This window comes from Ilyonectria robusta (assembly GCF_021365365.1).
Source record: "Ilyonectria robusta strain PMI_751 chromosome Unknown BGZ61scaffold_1, whole genome shotgun sequence".
Classification (NCBI taxonomy): domain Eukaryota; kingdom Fungi; phylum Ascomycota; class Sordariomycetes; order Hypocreales; family Nectriaceae; genus Ilyonectria; species Ilyonectria robusta.
In genome coordinates this window covers 2,027,840-2,044,676 of record NW_025764435.1, presented here as the reverse complement: position 1 = coordinate 2,044,676, position 16,837 = coordinate 2,027,840, and the positions used below count along the sequence as shown (strand labels likewise).

At 53.4% G+C, this 16,837-nt stretch overlaps 5 protein-coding genes across 5 annotated transcripts; 3 read left to right on the top strand and 2 right to left on the bottom strand.

Annotated features, from left to right (window-relative positions):
- Positions 1–1,487: 1,487 nt before the first annotated feature.
- Positions 1,488–3,977, top strand: BGZ61DRAFT_543500 (major facilitator superfamily domain-containing protein; the record flags this gene model as incomplete). The annotated part of the gene is made up of 8 exons (XM_046255249.1): positions 1,488–1,754; positions 1,802–1,983; positions 2,079–2,230; positions 2,283–2,458; positions 2,939–3,124; positions 3,155–3,224; positions 3,275–3,371; positions 3,428–3,977. 8 exons carry the CDS (start codon positions 1,488–1,490, stop codon positions 3,618–3,620), a joined length of 1,323 nt encoding a protein of 440 aa, XP_046112159.1. The 3' UTR covers positions 3,621–3,977.
- Positions 3,978–4,048: 71 nt separating this feature from the next.
- Positions 4,049–5,096, bottom strand: BGZ61DRAFT_543498 (uncharacterized protein). Its single transcript, XM_046255248.1, has one exon. It carries the CDS (start codon positions 4,799–4,801, stop codon positions 4,190–4,192), a length of 612 nt encoding a protein of 203 aa, XP_046112158.1. The 5' UTR covers positions 4,802–5,096; the 3' UTR covers positions 4,049–4,189.
- A 1,623-nt stretch (positions 5,097–6,719) lies between these two features.
- BGZ61DRAFT_470820 (uncharacterized protein) lies at positions 6,720–7,751 on the top strand (the record flags this gene model as incomplete). The annotated part of the gene is made up of 1 exon (XM_046248134.1): positions 6,720–7,751. The coding sequence occupies one exon, from the start codon at positions 6,720–6,722 to the stop codon at positions 7,749–7,751; it is 1,032 nt and encodes a 343-aa protein (XP_046112157.1).
- A 4,358-nt stretch (positions 7,752–12,109) lies between these two features.
- BGZ61DRAFT_525510 (uncharacterized protein) lies at positions 12,110–13,532 on the bottom strand (the record flags this gene model as incomplete). Its single annotated transcript, XM_046252777.1, has 2 exons — positions 12,110–12,597; positions 12,647–13,532. 2 exons carry the CDS (start codon positions 13,530–13,532, stop codon positions 12,110–12,112), a joined length of 1,374 nt encoding a protein of 457 aa, XP_046112156.1.
- A 767-nt stretch (positions 13,533–14,299) lies between these two features.
- BGZ61DRAFT_488745 (uncharacterized protein) lies at positions 14,300–16,466 on the top strand (the record flags this gene model as incomplete). Its single annotated transcript, XM_046250141.1, has 9 exons — positions 14,300–14,358; positions 14,409–14,875; positions 15,046–15,086; positions 15,136–15,202; positions 15,252–15,495; positions 15,549–15,651; positions 15,708–15,808; positions 15,862–16,084; positions 16,134–16,466. 9 exons carry the CDS (start codon positions 14,300–14,302, stop codon positions 16,464–16,466), a joined length of 1,638 nt encoding a protein of 545 aa, XP_046112155.1.
- Positions 16,467–16,837: the final 371 nt, after the last annotated feature.

The window sequence follows — 16,837 nt, the reverse complement described above, 5'->3', positions numbered from 1 at the left end:
GCGGATGCAGGGCAGGTAGACTAACAAACGAATTATTGAGGCGCAAATAATCCCCAATGCCCAAGTTGACGATATACCGTGGCGAGGCCTGCTTACATCTAAAGCCCCTCCACCCCCAGAGCGCTATCAGGGATGAACACCAGCTGCAACTCCCTAGGTCGCTTAAGTCGCATCGTGGGCGTCCATCTATGCCCATGCTGGCGCTCACGCCAGCGCCCGTAATCACCACATTTACCCTTTCACACGTCGGAATAGAGGTAAAAGGCCGCATGCTCGATTTTAATATTCCATGCTACATCTGCCTGAGAGGCTGATAGAAGGCGTTCGAGAAGGACGCTACGAGACACCCTCGGCCATCTTGCCGACGAGCTACTGCAGCCCCCATGTTAGAACTTCCCTGTCTTTGCGCATCCTCACCCACCAAGATATCGTCATCTACGCGCAACACAGCCCACGGCTTCGCAGCACGGCCTCTGGCAAAAAAGGAAACAAGCGGCCAGTCGTCCCATTTCCGTTCTAGGGCCTGTATTTTCGCTTTCTAATCCCCGACAACCCCAGAAAGCGGCCCTGACCTTAATCCACGGCCCCCTCCCCCACATTGTCATTAAAAGCCTGTTCGCAAGGAGCCAAGGGCTTCGCAACCATCCATATCCATGCCCTCCAAATGCGCACCAACCGGCTGTGCCTAATTCGGCCCGACGCCATCGTTCCAACAGCTCTTCCAACAGCATTTGCCAGACCGTTGCGTGCCATCCTCCAAGAGCCGCCAAGCCCAAGCCCAAGACCGCCTTTGTCCGGTTCCAGATGCCCATCCTGCGATGCTACACGGAGGACGCAACCACGGAAACTCGACCGGTGCCACGAGGCCTTGGAACACTGACACGATCAAACCACGTTAATCGGTGCCGCCTTCACGCGAAAACCTGCAGGGTCGTCTTTTGCACACCTATCGTCGTCGTGCTTGGTACTCTCGGCGTGTTGATCCCTGCCCTGCCTCCCTCCTAAAGGACACCCACAACGACCGATCTGGATCTCGGCCAGAGCTCTCCATCTACGTAGTGTGTCGTAGGCGACTGGGGACATCCCTCCCCCGGCGCAAACCATGAGGGCCCCGTCACCTTAATGACTAGCCGCTAGCGGATCACGGTGGCCTGGCGACCTGGGGAAACGAGGGGAACTGGGGGGGCGAGCAACAAAGCTGCGACCTGCGAGGCCTGGACAGGGACCACAGATCGACACATATATCCTGAGCGTTCCCAGGGCTTCTTTCTGGTCTCCATTCTCCATTCTCCTCCTCAAAACTCGTCACTCCTCATCCCCTGGGCACCTTAGACAGGCCCTTTTCTTTGTTTTGTTGTCTAATTGCTCCCCATAGTATCTTAGCCCACCATGGCGAAGCTTCTCAAGATCAGTCAGTCCCGCCGGTGCTGCTCCCACGCACACAGACCGCGTCACTAACACACCAAGTTTCAGCAAACACCTACTTCATGGCCATGGTGGCCACCGTGGGAGGCATGCTTTTCGGATTCGATATTTCTTCCATGGCAACCATTGTCACCACCGAACAATACATCGACTGCTTTGACAACCCCAGCGGTGTCAAGCAAGGTGCCATCGGCTCCGCCCTAGCTACTGGATCCGTTCTGGGTTCTTTGATCGCAGGCCCCATCTCTGATAAGTGGGGTCGACGTGACAGGTATACCGTTCTTCCCCCATGCTTAAATTTAAGCATATTTGCTGACGACGTCACCCTGGTATTATTTTTGCGTGCTTTTGGTGGTTGATCGGCACTGCAGTTCAGGTTGCCACCAATGGTTTCGGATCCCTCGTCGCTGGCCGTATCCTCAACGGTGTCTGTGTTAGCATCACATCTTCTCAGGTCCCCGCCTATCTTGCCGAGATTGCCAAGCGCGTTCGTACCACTTCCCTTCTTTCCCATAGACCAATTGCTCACCTCGTTTTAGGAGCGCCGCGGACGCATCAGTATTATTCTGCAGCTAGCTATCGAATGGGGTATTCTCATCATGTATGTCTAGCCCGTCAATATGAGAGAGACTCTAGGTTAGCTAGAGACTTAGGTGCTTTATCGGCTGCGGCTACATTGAGGGTACTGCATCGTTTAGAACTGCATGGGGAACTCAATTCATCCCCTGCGTCTTCCTTATGCTTGGCCTTCCTGTCCTCCCTCGACCCCCCCCCACCCCCCCCCCCCCCCCGATGGCTCGCCAAGGTCGGCCGTGACCAGGAGGCTATCCACACCCTCGCCTATATCCAGGTCAAAGGCGACATTCACGATGTCCTGGCCGTTGCTGAGTGGCGTGAGATCTCCGAGACCCTGGCCAGTGAACGAGAGTCTGGCAAAGGCTGGCGCAAGTTCATCAAGAACGGCATGTGGAAGCGAACCATGGCTGGATTGTCGGTCCAGGCCTGGCAGCAACTGAGTGGAGCGAACGTCATGGTTTGTAAGTGCTTGATTTTCTTCTTCGGTTTTGACCGTTCTTGTTCGGTTTTGATTTCTGGCCGCTCTGCTGGTAAATTGTCTGTTTGTCGCTTTACTCACTAGTTGTGGCTGGCCCTCTTTTGTAGTCGTCTAGATAGTGACCCACTGCCCAGTATCCCCCACCAAATAACCTTTGACCCCACTTCCCCGCCTCCCCGGGCCACACCCGCCCGGCCCCACATGCACCTTACCCTAGACAGCTCCCAAGTATAATTAGAGGCACTCACAAAGCATAGTTGACTGCATAATGCTCAAACCACTTAGCCATGATGATGCTAATATCTTTGCTTAGACTATACCGTATGTGTTCTAGATGGCCAATCCCACGGGAAATATTAACCTCATCACAGCTGGAGTCTAGTACGCTTTGTTCATCGTCGTCACGACCGTCAGTTCTTTTTTATTGACAAGACTGGACGACGTTCACTCCCAGTCTAGGGCTCCATCACTATGGGTCTATATCAATTTGTCGTCGTTGGCATGCTGAGTGCCTACGGAGAGGATGTTCCCGGAGGTGTCGGCGGAAACGCCAACGTGGTCATTCGCGTCACTAGGTCTCCCGCCAATACTGTTATTGCCTTCAGCTACCTCCTGATTATCATTTACGCTTTGACTCTTGCCCCAGTTGCTTGGATTTACGCTGCTGAGGTTTAGTCCACTAGAACTCGCGCCACAGGTATGGCCCTAGCCGCCGAGGCCAACTGGCTCTTCAACTTCGCTCTTGGTACGTTCTGTAACATCAACTACATCATATTTAGAATCTAATATCTCAAGGAATGTTCACTCCACTCACATTCCTCAACATCAAAGGAAACATTTTTATTGTTTTCGGAGTTCTCTGTTTGGCAGCTGCTGTGCAAGCCTGGTTTACGTTGGTGATTCTCGTTCCTCAATGACTGAAAATGTTTCTGACTAATACGTGAATAGTTACCCCGAGACCTGTGGCAAGACCATTGAAGAGGTGGAGGAGCTTTTCAGAAAGGGTGCTGTGCCAGCTTGGAAGACTAAGAAGGGTGGCTCGCGTCTGGAGGCCGAGGTGGCGGCTGTGCAGGAGGCCAAGGACAAGGGCAAGCTGGACCTGATCGAGCGAGAGCTCCCTGGGGCCACCGAGAAGGCTTAAATGGTCTAGGGAAGAGCAAGACTGCAGTGACTTGGATGTCAAGAGAAGGAGAAGGTACTGTGTGGATTGTGTTCCTGGTTGATTCTGTTCGCGTTCGTGACAGCAGGTCATCAACCCACCTCGCTGGTTTTATTAAACAATGATTTCAACCCATTGAGAATTGCGTACTAAGCTCAAAGTGTTGGATGTGGCGAAAAATTATAATGCCTCAATGGGTGTCGGAGGATGCCGAGAGGCCTGACAAGGGTGGTGAGATCTTGTAAGGTATATCCTGGGAGCGTGAGAGTTGAGGTTGAAAGCGGGAAATTGATAGATCTCGTGTACGTCATAAGTGCAGAGAAGAGCCATTGAGTTCCGTTTGTTTCGGATTTAGACTTGTTGTGTTTGGACTGTTATTATATTCGGAGTTTACGGATATTTGTTGACAGCATCATGCGTCCAGGGTCCAGTCCAGTGACAGCACTCCACTGACATGGAGTTCTCGTTAATCCAAAACCAAGCACTATAAAAAGGGTTATTTTAATATAAACATTTAATATCGTGATATTATTCTTCCCATTGGTATTCATTTATTTTATTTTCATCTTGCAGTTCTTCAGGTGCATCAGTTGAGACGAACACGGCAACCCACCATATGTAGGTACGCGAAGGATTGTGCATGAGAACACGAGCATCACAGACCAACCGAGCAGCGCGTTGGCGTCCTGGAACGTCATCGCAGATTGGTGATAGCCAATGAGCTGGGAGTATCCTGGTTTTGGCGCCTTGGGGGCCAGGGCGCCGAGGAGGGGGGGGGTTTGCGGGCGAGACGCTGTGAGGCCAAGCCAGGGGATGGAGGATGCGTAGTGGGGGGGAGTTTGGGGGTCGGGAAAGCTGGCTGCACGTAGTGATGACAGCGTTCGATTGCTCTTTGTTTTCTTCCGTCTTTTGGTGTTTGGGGATTGCACCAGGGCCTTGTGAATTGCATGTACTTCCTGGCTGGAGGCTCGAATGAGCCATTTGTTGGCTGCCACAGGGGACGGGTGATCCTCGCGGAGCATTACTTGAATCTCCTCGCTCCGCTCCGGTACCTCTGGAGTTTCACTCGATACGAAGTACAATGGAGTGACAACAATGCAGCACGCAGGCAACAGGCAGCAAGGAGCCGTCCCTCCTCGCATGGCCAAGGAACAAGATCCCATTCGCCGATTCGCCCAATCGCCCCCCAAAACAAAGTGGCGGCTGGGTCGAGTCAGATTGTCATCCCCGGTTGGCCCTATCGATTGCTAGACGGCGTGCTAGACGGATCACTACAGGCCTAGTGGCAGCGCAACCCCCTTGCCGCTACGGAGTAGAGAGACCCCTAAAACCCAGGGCGGGCACCCACTATTATTGCCGGGCGGACCTGGAGACTAGGACGGAGTTCCCGGCACCTGGGCATTGAACTTTTGGTACGGGCATTGGTGTTGACATGGGCGTTGGCATTGGCGACCCGGCAACGCGGGCCCGGGGAGGCCAAAGGATCCGCCTAGGACGCAAAGACTCCAAGCATGAGAGAAGAGTGGGAATTCGTCAAGGTGGAAACGAGGCGCCAGGAACCGATCCGTTTCTCCACGCGGCTTGGAGTGTTGCACGGTAGCCTCAAACCAACCAACGCATGTGGTACAGAGCGTCTTTTTTGAAAAAAAAAAAAAAAGCCCGCTAGCTAACCCAGCCGCCACAGGGCAACTCACTCGAGGGGGGGGGGGGGCAGAAGGGCGTGTGGGTGACGGGGAACAGGTGCGCCAGGGGACGGACGGGATGTGTTCTAGAAGGGCGGCGTCACGCCCTTTGTCATGGCTCCGGGCGCTACGTACTGTTTTTCGCCTCCTCGGCTCTCATGATGAATTAGTAATTGGCAGGCCCTTTTGCGTGCTGTTGACTGCGTTGACCTGCTGTTCGGGGTTGGAGCAGGGTTGTAGGTGCTCAGCTGTCAATTTGGAGAGGAATGTGACAGGCCGGCTCTTGTCTTTGTCTTGTGTTGACCTGACCTGTCTCATCTTGTCCGCGTCTTGTTGTTGTTGTCGTCTCGACTTGCTACGCGCCCTACAGCCAGCAGGGTACAGCCAGCAGGGCACAGCACAGCGCTGAGCATAGGTAGGTACCGCGTCCTCCGTTTACCGCCTGTACCGGAGCCACCCACCTGTACCGTAAGGTAGGTGGCCACCACTGGACTACCCTCCGTAGTGCTGTCCCGGCCACTGTCACAGGCCACTCACTATACTGCACTGGGCACCTGGCACACACCTGGCACAACCCACTGTTCGCGTCGCACGTTCCTCCTGGAGGTCCCCCCCTCCAACCTCACTGGGACCCAGTCAGTCACTTGTCACTCGTCACACACCACGCGCTCAGCGCACTGTCACTTGCTCACACTCACGCTGGCCCTCACTCTCGCTTGGCTTCGCTCTCAACACTACGACGCCTCACGACTCAGCCCGTTCTCCTCCTTCGTCTTCTCCTTTCCCGCCCTCCTCCTTCCGCCCCCTTTCGCTTTTCCGCTTCCCGTTTCCCTTTATCCCTCCGCCTGCTCCCCTTCAACTCCGCGCTCCCGTTCTCCGCGCCCTGGTTCCTCCCGTTCACCGCTCGCCCGCTGTCGATCCCGCCGGCTTCTCAAACGCTACTTCTCCATCTCCCTCCCTCTCCCTCTCCGTCTTCATCTCCCTCAATCGACCCCGGGGCTCTCATTCCAACCAGCTCGACTTCTCCGCCCCCGCCTTTCCTCCTTCCATCGAGTTTCCATCAATCTCGCCCTTTGGAATATCGAGTCGACGAGGCCTTTGAAGCAGAGCACCCTACCACGAGCTGCTGCATCAACTCACTTCGCCCATCCGCCCCATCGCCAGCCAGCTCTCGCGGCGCTAAGCTGCTCTAGCCGACGACCGTCAGGGAGCTGTAGCCGCTGCGTCATTCCCCGGATAGCGGATAGCTTCGTCCATCGTCCCACCCACGGTCGCGCATCCCCGGGTCTCGCCGCCCAGCTCTCGATCAATTCTTCTCCATCTCAACACATGTCATCCTTGCCATCCTGACGACCACCGGGTGGCCAGACGATCCTCCCAAAACCACCACCACACCACCATGGAGCCCGTTCCTGAGACGGAGCGGATGGAGGAGTTTCGGCCCTCGCCAGTGCCCTCGACTCCTCTGGCACCTGCGCTTCGCATTCACAACCCAAAGACGCTCTCGACCCTCGACATCGACGTCCTCCGCAAGCCATCGCCGCTGAGACGCAGCACCGATCCTAGTCCGACCTCGCCTGCCTCTCCCGCCTCGCCCTCGTGGGCCGCCTCCACCTTCATTCCATACCGCCCGCGAAACGCCTCCCCGCTCTCAGGTTCCCACTCGCGATCCCGCTCCACCACGAGCCTCGCACCTCCCATGTCACGCACCCAGTCGATGCCTGGCGTCAACGGCTCCGGTCACATCCTCTATTCGCCCCAGCAACACCGGCCCGCCAGTCCCTCGAGCTCCCCGAGCCGCGTCCGGGCCCCGCGAAAGCCCACGGACGAGTCCTTCCCCCCAACCTCACCCGTCCGAGCCTCGGTCCTTGAGCCTGAGCGAAGACACGGCGAGAGGAGGAGCAGCTCGCCCATCTTCGGCGTTTCGACTAGCACTCCCGCCCGGCTGCGACGACCTTCATCCCCTCTCCGCACTGTCACCCATTCGAGCACTGGGTCATTGGTGACATATCCCTCCACCCCATCGTCCTCCATCTCACCGTCCTCCTTCTCATCATCCTCACTCTCATCGACTTCTTCCTTCCGGGGCTATGACGCCCTCTCGGGCAGCTATGGAACTGCATTCTCCTCTGTGCCCTCCACCCCGACATCTACGAGATCTCGCAGCCCTAGCATCTCCAGCTTGGAAACCATCCCCGACACGCCTGATGCGGAGGAGGCGGCGCTGGAAGCCGAACGCATCGCTCAACTCAAGGCTGCAGCGGATGCCGCAGAAGGAGGTGAATCCTCGGAATCAAAGGGGCGGAGCAGCTTGGACGTGGCCCGGGGCCGAACTATGGGCTTTGGCTCCAGGGACAAGCGGAAGCGCTGGAGCGTCTGTGGAGCTGAGCGGAGAGGTGATCTCGATCTTGAGACCATCTGGGAGGACTGAAGAGCGAGCGATGAGACACGACTGGCGCCTCAATGGCCAGGTTTCTCCACAACAGCCTCGCTTGAAGCGTGGCCACACTGGACAAGGACTTATTTACTACGGATGCATCACGGACGGCGGACTGTTCATGGATTTTCAGCATATGCATATGGTTTTCGTTGGCAAAGGGCCACGGCGGCGTTGCGTGACCCTGTTTTGATACCCTCTCCTGCACATCTGCATTGGTCCAATATTACGGACTTCACCCCAATTGAATTGGCGGTGCACATTTTGTACTTTAAAAGACGAATAACACACTCTCTATGGTATTGCAAACGCACACACACACGTACTGCATTTCACTGCACCTCTCTGCACTTGCCTGCACCTGTCTGCACTTGCCTGCACTACCTATGCATCTCTTGCGTCGTCTATGCATCATCTCCGCATCGTCCCTGCCAAGGGCTTCCACGAATCACGAGCCTCATTGCTTTTAGTAGGTATCGAGAGAAATCGACAATAGAACCCACTTTGTCTCTCACCCTGTTCGGGCCGCTCCTCTCTTCAATTTTTGCTTTTCCCGCCCTTGCAAAAAGGATCTCCCTATGTGTATATTAATGGGTGACTCCCTTGCAATAAATCTGCCCCAGAATCCGTCAACCCTTCCAAGGGTCCGACTTCTAGGAGGCTCCCTCGTCGATAATCGCCCTTCACAACCGTCAATACTCGTCCCTGAATATCGATTGGCCCCTTCGGCGGCTTCCCTGGAGAAACGATCATGTCGATATATAAGATGATGGGACTCGTCCCCAATGGCATATTCTCATCATCACTCTCAACAGCATCTCCTCCTCCATCTCCTCCTCCGCCTCCTCTCCCGCAACAACCTCTTCATTTGCCTAGCTGATCAACTCCTTCTTTACTACTACTTGCTAATACACTAATTTCACGATGCTTGTACACACGCTTATCGGCGCTGTCGGGCTCCTCGCGACAGCTGCTCAGGCTGCTCCCAAGGGCACCGAGTTCAACATGGTATGAGCCAGCGCCTGCAACTTTCCATTAACCACGGTGCCTAACAACTCGCACAGATCAGATCAGAGACCGCTGTGCCTCGAGATGCGAGAGACTTCAGAGGCCGCCGAGTCTTTAGGCCCCGAGTAGCCGCTCGCGCCGACTCAGAGGCTTACGCACCTCCTCCTTCTTACTTCCCCGACCCCAATCTCTACAACACCACCAACACGTCCATTTCGACGAGCTCTCATCCCAACACTGAGACCATTATCTTCGGCGACACCTCCGTGGCGACTATCGGATGCCCCACTGCTAGCCTTTTCGTCTCCACCACCACCGTCGACATTACCGTCTTCATCACCGCCACGTCCAACTTCACTTACACCAATGAGCCCTATGATGACGAGCCTGCCACTACGCACAACACCAAGGCTTCCGCCCATCTCTCCAGTGTCTCGACGGACTGCGATGACGAGACTGCGCCCGGGTACACCGGACCCAAGACGGCCACTATCGTGGAGGAGCACCACAGCACTGAGACCGAGCCTTGCTCGGAAGATCTCCTGTACCCCATGAACTCGACCATGTTGCACTCGCTTTCTACTCGCACCGCTCACACTGGAGTGTACCACACCGATGCGTATCACACCGATACCGAGGAGCCTTGCATGGATGATCCCTCGTTCCCCGCCAACGAGACAGGCCGCCCTCCTCATTACACGGCTCCCTCTCTCTGGTCGACAACTCTGAGCACTCACGTTTCGCCTACCTCGGATTGCGACGACGAGACTTCTGCTAGTGGAGAGCCTGGCATCGTTACACCTGATTCCACCGGTTACTTCAGCACTCCTCACGCTACGCCTGTCGCTTCCACCGAGCCTTGCGACAACGAGACTTCGACTGCTACTCCTTCTAGCCACCCTCATGCTCTCTACACCCTTCCCTTCGGCGGCTCCAACACCACCTATACGACGCCTGAGTCGAAACCCGCCGAGTCCACTGAGCCTTGCGATGATACCTCATCTTCGACTCCTACCAGCGCGAATCCTGGTCTCTACACGTCCGGTGTGGTTGGCAACTACAGCACTCCTCGCGTAACTCCTGTTGAGTCCTCCAAGCCCAACGACGACAAGACTTCATCTGCGACCCCTACTACTCGCCCCGCTCCCATCTATACCCTTCCCTTTGGCGACTCCAACACGACTTACCCGGAGCCCTCTGAGTCCCCCAAGCCTTATTACAACCAGAGCACATATGCGACTCCTAGCCGGCCCGCTCCCATCTACACCCTTCCCTTCGGTAACTCCAACACTTACGTGAAGCCCACGGAGTCTCCCACGACCTATCACAACCAGAGCACATATGCTACTCCCACCAGCCAGCCCGCTCCTCTTTACACTCCCCCTTTCGGCAACTCCATCACTTATGTGAAGCCCTCCGAGTCTCCCAAGCCTTACTATAACCAGAGCACATCTGCTACTCCTACTAGCCACTCCGCCCCCTTCTACACTCTTCCTTTCGGCAACACCAACACTTACGTGCAGCCTCATGAGTCCCCCAAGACTTACCACAACCAGACTACATCTGCGACACTCACCAGCGAGTACCCCAGTCTCTATACGCCCGTCTCCGTTGGAAGCTCCAGCACTCCTCAGACTACACCTGTCACCTCGACTGAGTCTCGCAACAACAGCACCGCATCCATGACTCCTACTAGTCACTCAGCTCCTCTCTACACTCCCCCTTTCGGCAACTCCAACACTTACGTGCAGCCCTCTGAGTCTCCCAAGCCTTACCACAACCAGACCACATCTTCCACCGCCACTAGCGAGGATCCCGTTACCTTTACGCCTGTCTCTGTTGGAAACTTTAGCACTCCTTACACGACGCCTGCCGCATCCACCGAGCCTGGCTATGATGAGACTTCATCTGTAACCTCCGCTAGCGAACCCCCAGTCATCGTCTTCACTCCTATTCCTTTCGCCAACTACAGCATAACCGCCCCCAACACGAAGCGTCATGAGTCCACCGAGCCCTGTGATGACGAGACCACCACCCCAATGACCTCCTCAACCATCGTCAGCAACATGACCCCCACGACGCCTTGCGACGACGAGACTATGACTCCCTCTGCGATCCCATCCTCTAGCACGGAGCCCTGCGATGATGACACCACTACTACCTGGACTAGCACCGTTGTTCCTGGTAACACAACTGCTTCTTCACCCTCCTCCTCGAGCACTGAGCCTTGCGACGAGACTAGCACCTCGAAGCCTGTCAGCGTGACTCCTTTCCTCTCTTCTTCCACCACGACTTCGGCCTCTTCGACCTCCGAGACCCCTGTCATTGACACCTACATGGTTCCCGTCTCGACTCCCGTGTTGAACACCACCCCCACTTATCCCCTGCCCGCCAAGGAGACCATCTGCGAACACACTGTGCAGCCTGGTTCCCCTAGCAAGGACACCACTTATTGTGGCGTGCACGGAACGCCTGCGAGCACCTACTTCATCTCCGAGTTCACTGAGGAGCGTCCCGGTGTGCCTGTCTCGCTCGAGGATTGCTACCAGTTCTGTATCGTAAGTCAAGCCTTCCAACTTCCGCCCCTAACAACTAGATGACTGACCTTGGATTCCACTTGACAGAACGCTCTCCAAACCACTCGTGGCTGCCAGTCTTACCGCTACTACACCAACAACGCTGGCGCTCCCCGTTGTGCCCTTTATGGCTTGACCATTTCCAAGTCCGTCCGCAAGCTCGACTCCGCCCAGTCCGATGTCTGGTACGACCTGACCTGCGGCTCGCCCAGCGAAGAAGCCTGGCACTCGGACATGCCTACTTCTCACCAGGACGAAGATGATGAATCTCTCCTCAATCTCAGCATCGACATCTAAGCTGAGAAGTCGCTCTCTCGAGCGCGGTGTTTCAGCACCTGATTTGTAAACTTTTGCGAAGGGGACGATGTGTTCAAACACTTAATTCTTAATCTGGGCGCGACTTACTCATACATAGCGGGACGGAGTCCAGGATACATGGAGGATATGGAGGGATGATAATTTTGGGAAGAAAATCTTGGGTATACAGGGGCACACATGTCCATTATGGGTCTGCATGGGATGGTTTAATATGTAATAGGTATCTTTAGTCACTTTTCAAATCACAAGCATTGGATCTTAAACAGTATTTGACAACTCAAGCAAATAGTAATCGATGTGAGACAATACCTGCTGTCCAATGATGAGAACTGACCATGAACTGGGGCGAAATCCCGTATTGACTGGTCATATTCTCATTGTGGACTCATTCCATCTTTGACCCTCGAAGTGTCCGAAACCCTGGAACAAAGCAGAGTACCAACTCCTATCCTAATCGCACACGACAGATGCCTTGACAAGCACCGCAACCTTGTCATAGTTCTGGCCATCGGCATTGCCCACCTTGAAGAGAACTGGCGATGTGAAGAATGTCACTTGGCTCCGTGCCGAAATTGGATGGTTCGACGCAACCACGTCCATTTTGTGCGGGTTGTATCGGAGTGGGTTAGCTGTTTTCCGCATGGAATTTTCCCAGCAAGCCTTAAATATAGCCTTGGACCCCATGAGCAGGCGGTCGAGCTCCAAGGCACCTTCTAGGATGCCTTTCATCTCATCCCATGTTTTGACTTCCGATCTGTCCGAACTGCCAGGCTTTTCGCTCCAAAATGGTCGAAGCAAACGAGTTTCGGCCGAGATGACATCGTTGAGCTGCTTCTCGTTGCTATCCCGAAGTTCTTCAAACAGGGCTGAGCCTTGAGCACGCCATCGGGCCAAACGCTGGTACAACGAGGCGTGGTGCTCGGATTTCACAGCCCTCGCTATTGGAGTTAGCATATCGTGGAGTGAGACAGGAGATTGATTTCTTACCCATCATTTTCTTTTGTGTAGATTTTATGGAACGGGGAATGTCACTTTGACCGCCGTGGATGTTCCCAGAAGCATCGAAGACTTGGTTCGTGACGACATGCCACAAATAGCACTCCAAAAAGGGCTCTCTGAAGTCGTCATCCTCGAGGAATTTCCGCCAGGAAGGGTGAAGGCGGCGAAACTTCGCCTTTGAAAGACTGCCCATGATTTGTTTCGGCAGCGATGCCGCCAAGTAATGAGCTAGACTACGAATGTTATAGTCGAGTTGCTTCCACTTGCTCTGGACGGTGTCATCCGTAGCTTTCCTCGAATCTGCCAATGCATCGCCATCGGCGTTACACCGTTGGGCGTTCCGATCTTGGAGGGCTCTATCGAGTTTCGAGTTTGTATTATGAAGTTTCATTGCCAGGGCTTTGTGCGCAGCCGTCAACCGAAGGTTCCGCTCGGTAGCATACCTGAGCTTCTCGTTGGTGGTGTTGATGATTATTTCTAGGGCTGCGTTCTCCGTAGTCAGTCGGAGATCCTTCTCGGTCGCATCCTCGAGTTGCTTTTTGATCCGGGCTATTTCCTTCGAGTTCCTTGGGTCATGGACTTGTTTGGACAAGGCACTGAGAGAGCCGGTAATCTGGTCGAAGCCACCCTTGACTAAATCAATGAGACTGGGCCCTTCTGCCTCAGATTCAGTGTTGGGTGTACTAAGGGACACGCTAGATTTCTGCTCCTGGTCGTCAAGAAAAGTTTCCATAGTGGTCCCGTCGACCGATTCAAGTTTCTCTTCGGTAGGAAGCTCAAAATTGTCCCCATGTCCTCCATGTCGGTGATTGACGCTGGAAGCATTGAATGGGTGAGGTAATCCCTCCTCATACTCATGGCCACTCAAATCCATCTTGACCGGAGCTGATGGAGAGCTTCGACTCGAAGAATGGACAATAAAGGCATCTTCCCCATTCTTCATCCACGGGTAGGGTTGGTTCCTGGTTTGCGCCGCCAAGGCTTCCTGCGCTTGAGACTCCATTACCCAAGAAAGTAGGTAGACAAAGAAGCCCCAAATACCTAAGCAAGGAAGTTAGTATTATTGAGCAGGCGATGGACTTTGGCTTGTCTTCTCTGGGAGATTTGACCTACAGATGACCCAGTGGGATAGCTTGGTACAATAATCGAAAGTTGGTCAAATGTTGCAAGATCTCAGAGGCGGAAAGTTGAGGGTAATGAGCCTGTAGCTTGGGTTTGGGCAGAGAGCATGCATATGATGCGAGTCGTCGTGAAAGAGACAAGTCGCTCAGATGAATGCATGCAGGAGAGAGATGAGAGAAAACATCAAGGTGACGGGAGACTGAAATGAGGCTGAAAAGAGATTGAGCAAAAAATTCATGCAACTAGGTAGACAGTGATTCACTGTAGCTGCTTGTTCAGCTCCTCGCATTATTTGCAAAGAAACGCGAGCACTCACTTTCGCTTTTCTCAACTCGCAACCACCACCTTGCATCTCAGATCTCAATCGCCACAAAGCCTTAATTCTAGAACCGCCTCGGCTTCTTACCTTGTGGGCATTTCTGCTGCGACTGGAACCTGCATCTCATCAGATTTCAGCTCAACCGCCTTTGCAACATTCGTTCACCTCGAGAACTAAGGACATTTCGAGGCGAGAATACCATGCCTGCAGACCAAGCAACAGATGATATCCTCGTCATTGGGATTGACTTTGGCACTACGTGAGTTTTTCCATTGTGTCTAGTCTATTCTAGTGCTGATTTACCACCAGATTCTCGGGTGTTGCCTGGGCATATTCGGGACAACCAGACGAGATCGAACAGATCACCAACTGGGATACGGAATTCAACCACTGCTCGGACAAGGAGAAGACTCCCACCTCGATTCTCTATGGAGACGAAGACGAAGCCACAATGTGGGGTTATTCCATACCACCCAACAAGGACGCACTCAAGTGGTTCAAACTGTTACTTCTGGACGACAAGGACATCTCCAAGGATGTCAGTGCTTCATCTCAACTTCACGAAGCTCGACGACTCAGAGATGTGGCCAACAAAGACCCGGCCGAAATCATTAGTTGCTTTCTTCGAAACCTCTGGAATCATTCCATGGACAGCATCAGGCGTTCTATCGGAGCCGGCTTGCTCCAAAATAGCAAATTCCATGTGGTAGTCACCATGCCAGCTATTTGGCCGCACTATGCACAACAAAGAATGAAGCGAGCGGTTAATCTCTCTGGTATTTTGGGCAAACGTCCTTGTGGGGAGACAACACTTCGCTTTATTTCAGAGCCAGAGGCAGCAGCTCTGGCTACTCTCAAGGATCTCTCGAATAGATCCAACATTAAGATGAGGCAAATTTAACTTCCAACATTAGGTTCTAGGTATTGACCTTTTATTGCCAGACAGGAGATACTATTGTTGTTTGTGACGCCGGTGGTGGAACAGTTGTAAGCATTTCCAGATGAGGGTTATCATCTAATACTAACCCCATATAAGGATCTTATCAGCTATATTATTGAGTCAGTTGATCCTTTCGTGGTCAAAGAGTGTGTCAAAGGCGACGGTATGTATCAAGACTCCGTTTAATACCCAACATTGCTGAATAAACGAAGGGGGTTTATGTGGCGGTGTGTTCCTCGACGAAGAATTCGTCAAATTGATCAAGCGCAAAATGACTGCAGTTGCATGGAACAGAGTTGAGAAAGCTGAACAAAGGAAGGTCTTGAATGATTCATGGGAGCATGGCATCAAGCCACAATTCGAAAACCAGTCAAGAACTTGGCTATTTGACCTCCCAGAAGGTTGTGGTGTGAAGTCGGGACGCTTAAAGCGGCGCCGAACGATAGACTTGAGCTCGTAAGCGATACCGAGGCCCTCTTCCAAGGGTGGCGGCTGACTGAGGGTTTTAGAGAAGAGATCTTGTCCGTTTTCTCACCGGTGGTCAAGAAGATACTAAAGCTAGTTGAGGACCAAGTTCAAGCCGTCGTCAAAAAGTACTCAACCTATCCGAAGGTACAAAGCTGATGCCGTACTCTTTATCTAGAAGCTGGATCGACTGACTGTGACAGTACATTATCCTTGTTGGTGGGTTTGGACGCAGTCGGTACCTCTTCAATCGACTGCAGGCTGAGTACAGATCCGACGTTCTCCAAGGTGCAGGAAACAAGCCGTGAGTGTGTACCCCATACCGAGTCCAAGCTTTTGCCCTAAGTTTCATTGTAGATGGACCGCAATTTGCCGTGGTGCCGTCGTTCATGGTCTCATGAACATGGGTCTCTCGCCGAACCTTCACGTTGCCGTTGGAGCCAGAATTGCTCGTATCAGCTACGGGATCGAACATGACACTGCCTGGATTGAAGGAAAGCATCAGGAATGTGATAAACGGTGGAATGAACCACAACGGAGATACCAAGCAACGAATCAAATGCATTGGTTCCTGGTCAAGGTATCTCTAAACACCCGATGGATACGATCAATGCGCTTACCAGCTTCAGGGTGCCGACATGAACAGCAAGAAACCGGTTACTCAAAGCTACTTCAAGCTTCTTGACAAGCCTGTTTCCAGCGTTAGCGAGGAGATATGGTTTTCGTCAACCTCGCCGCCTCCATCAACAAAAGACTCTACGGTTCACAGAATGTGCCAGATGGCATGGAACCAAAAAGTTTCATTCGAGTCGCTCCCAACATGGACCAACAGTATTGGAAAAGTCTATCATAGACTCAATTTCGACATCAAAATGGCTTGTGAAGACGGCACAGTCGAATTCATGATCTACTATCAAGGAAAACGAGTGGGCGGACAGCACGTGGAGGTCGAGTTTGATTGAACTTTTGCACCTGGCAACATTGTGCAATTTTGAGTCTTCGGTACTTGCTGCAAGTGGGATTTTTGCCTTTCTCCACGAGTGTGCTCAGAATGGACAACCTAGGAAGTGCAGGTCCTGTTGTTTATTGGACTTGGCTATTGTTGAGGGAAATGTAGCGGCCCGTTGGCTGGTTTCGCGAAGGATACGCGCATTTTGAGGCAATCCAGCTTGTTTCGGTTCAGGGGGACGCGAGAAGAAAGGAGGCTGATGATTCGCATTTGCTTGGTGTAGGCGGCGGCCTCGAGGATGCAAAGACGACGAGCTACATCCCAGCTTGGAGGAGTTTTTCTCCTGTGTATCAATTCGCTACCAGTTCAGGTACTAAACCCGTG

What these genes read in the sequence shown, in the direction of transcription:
- BGZ61DRAFT_543498 (XM_046255248.1), bottom strand. Translation starts at nt 4,801, where the DNA reads ATGGGATCTTGTTCCTTGGCCATGCGAGGAGGGACGGCTCCTTGCTGC.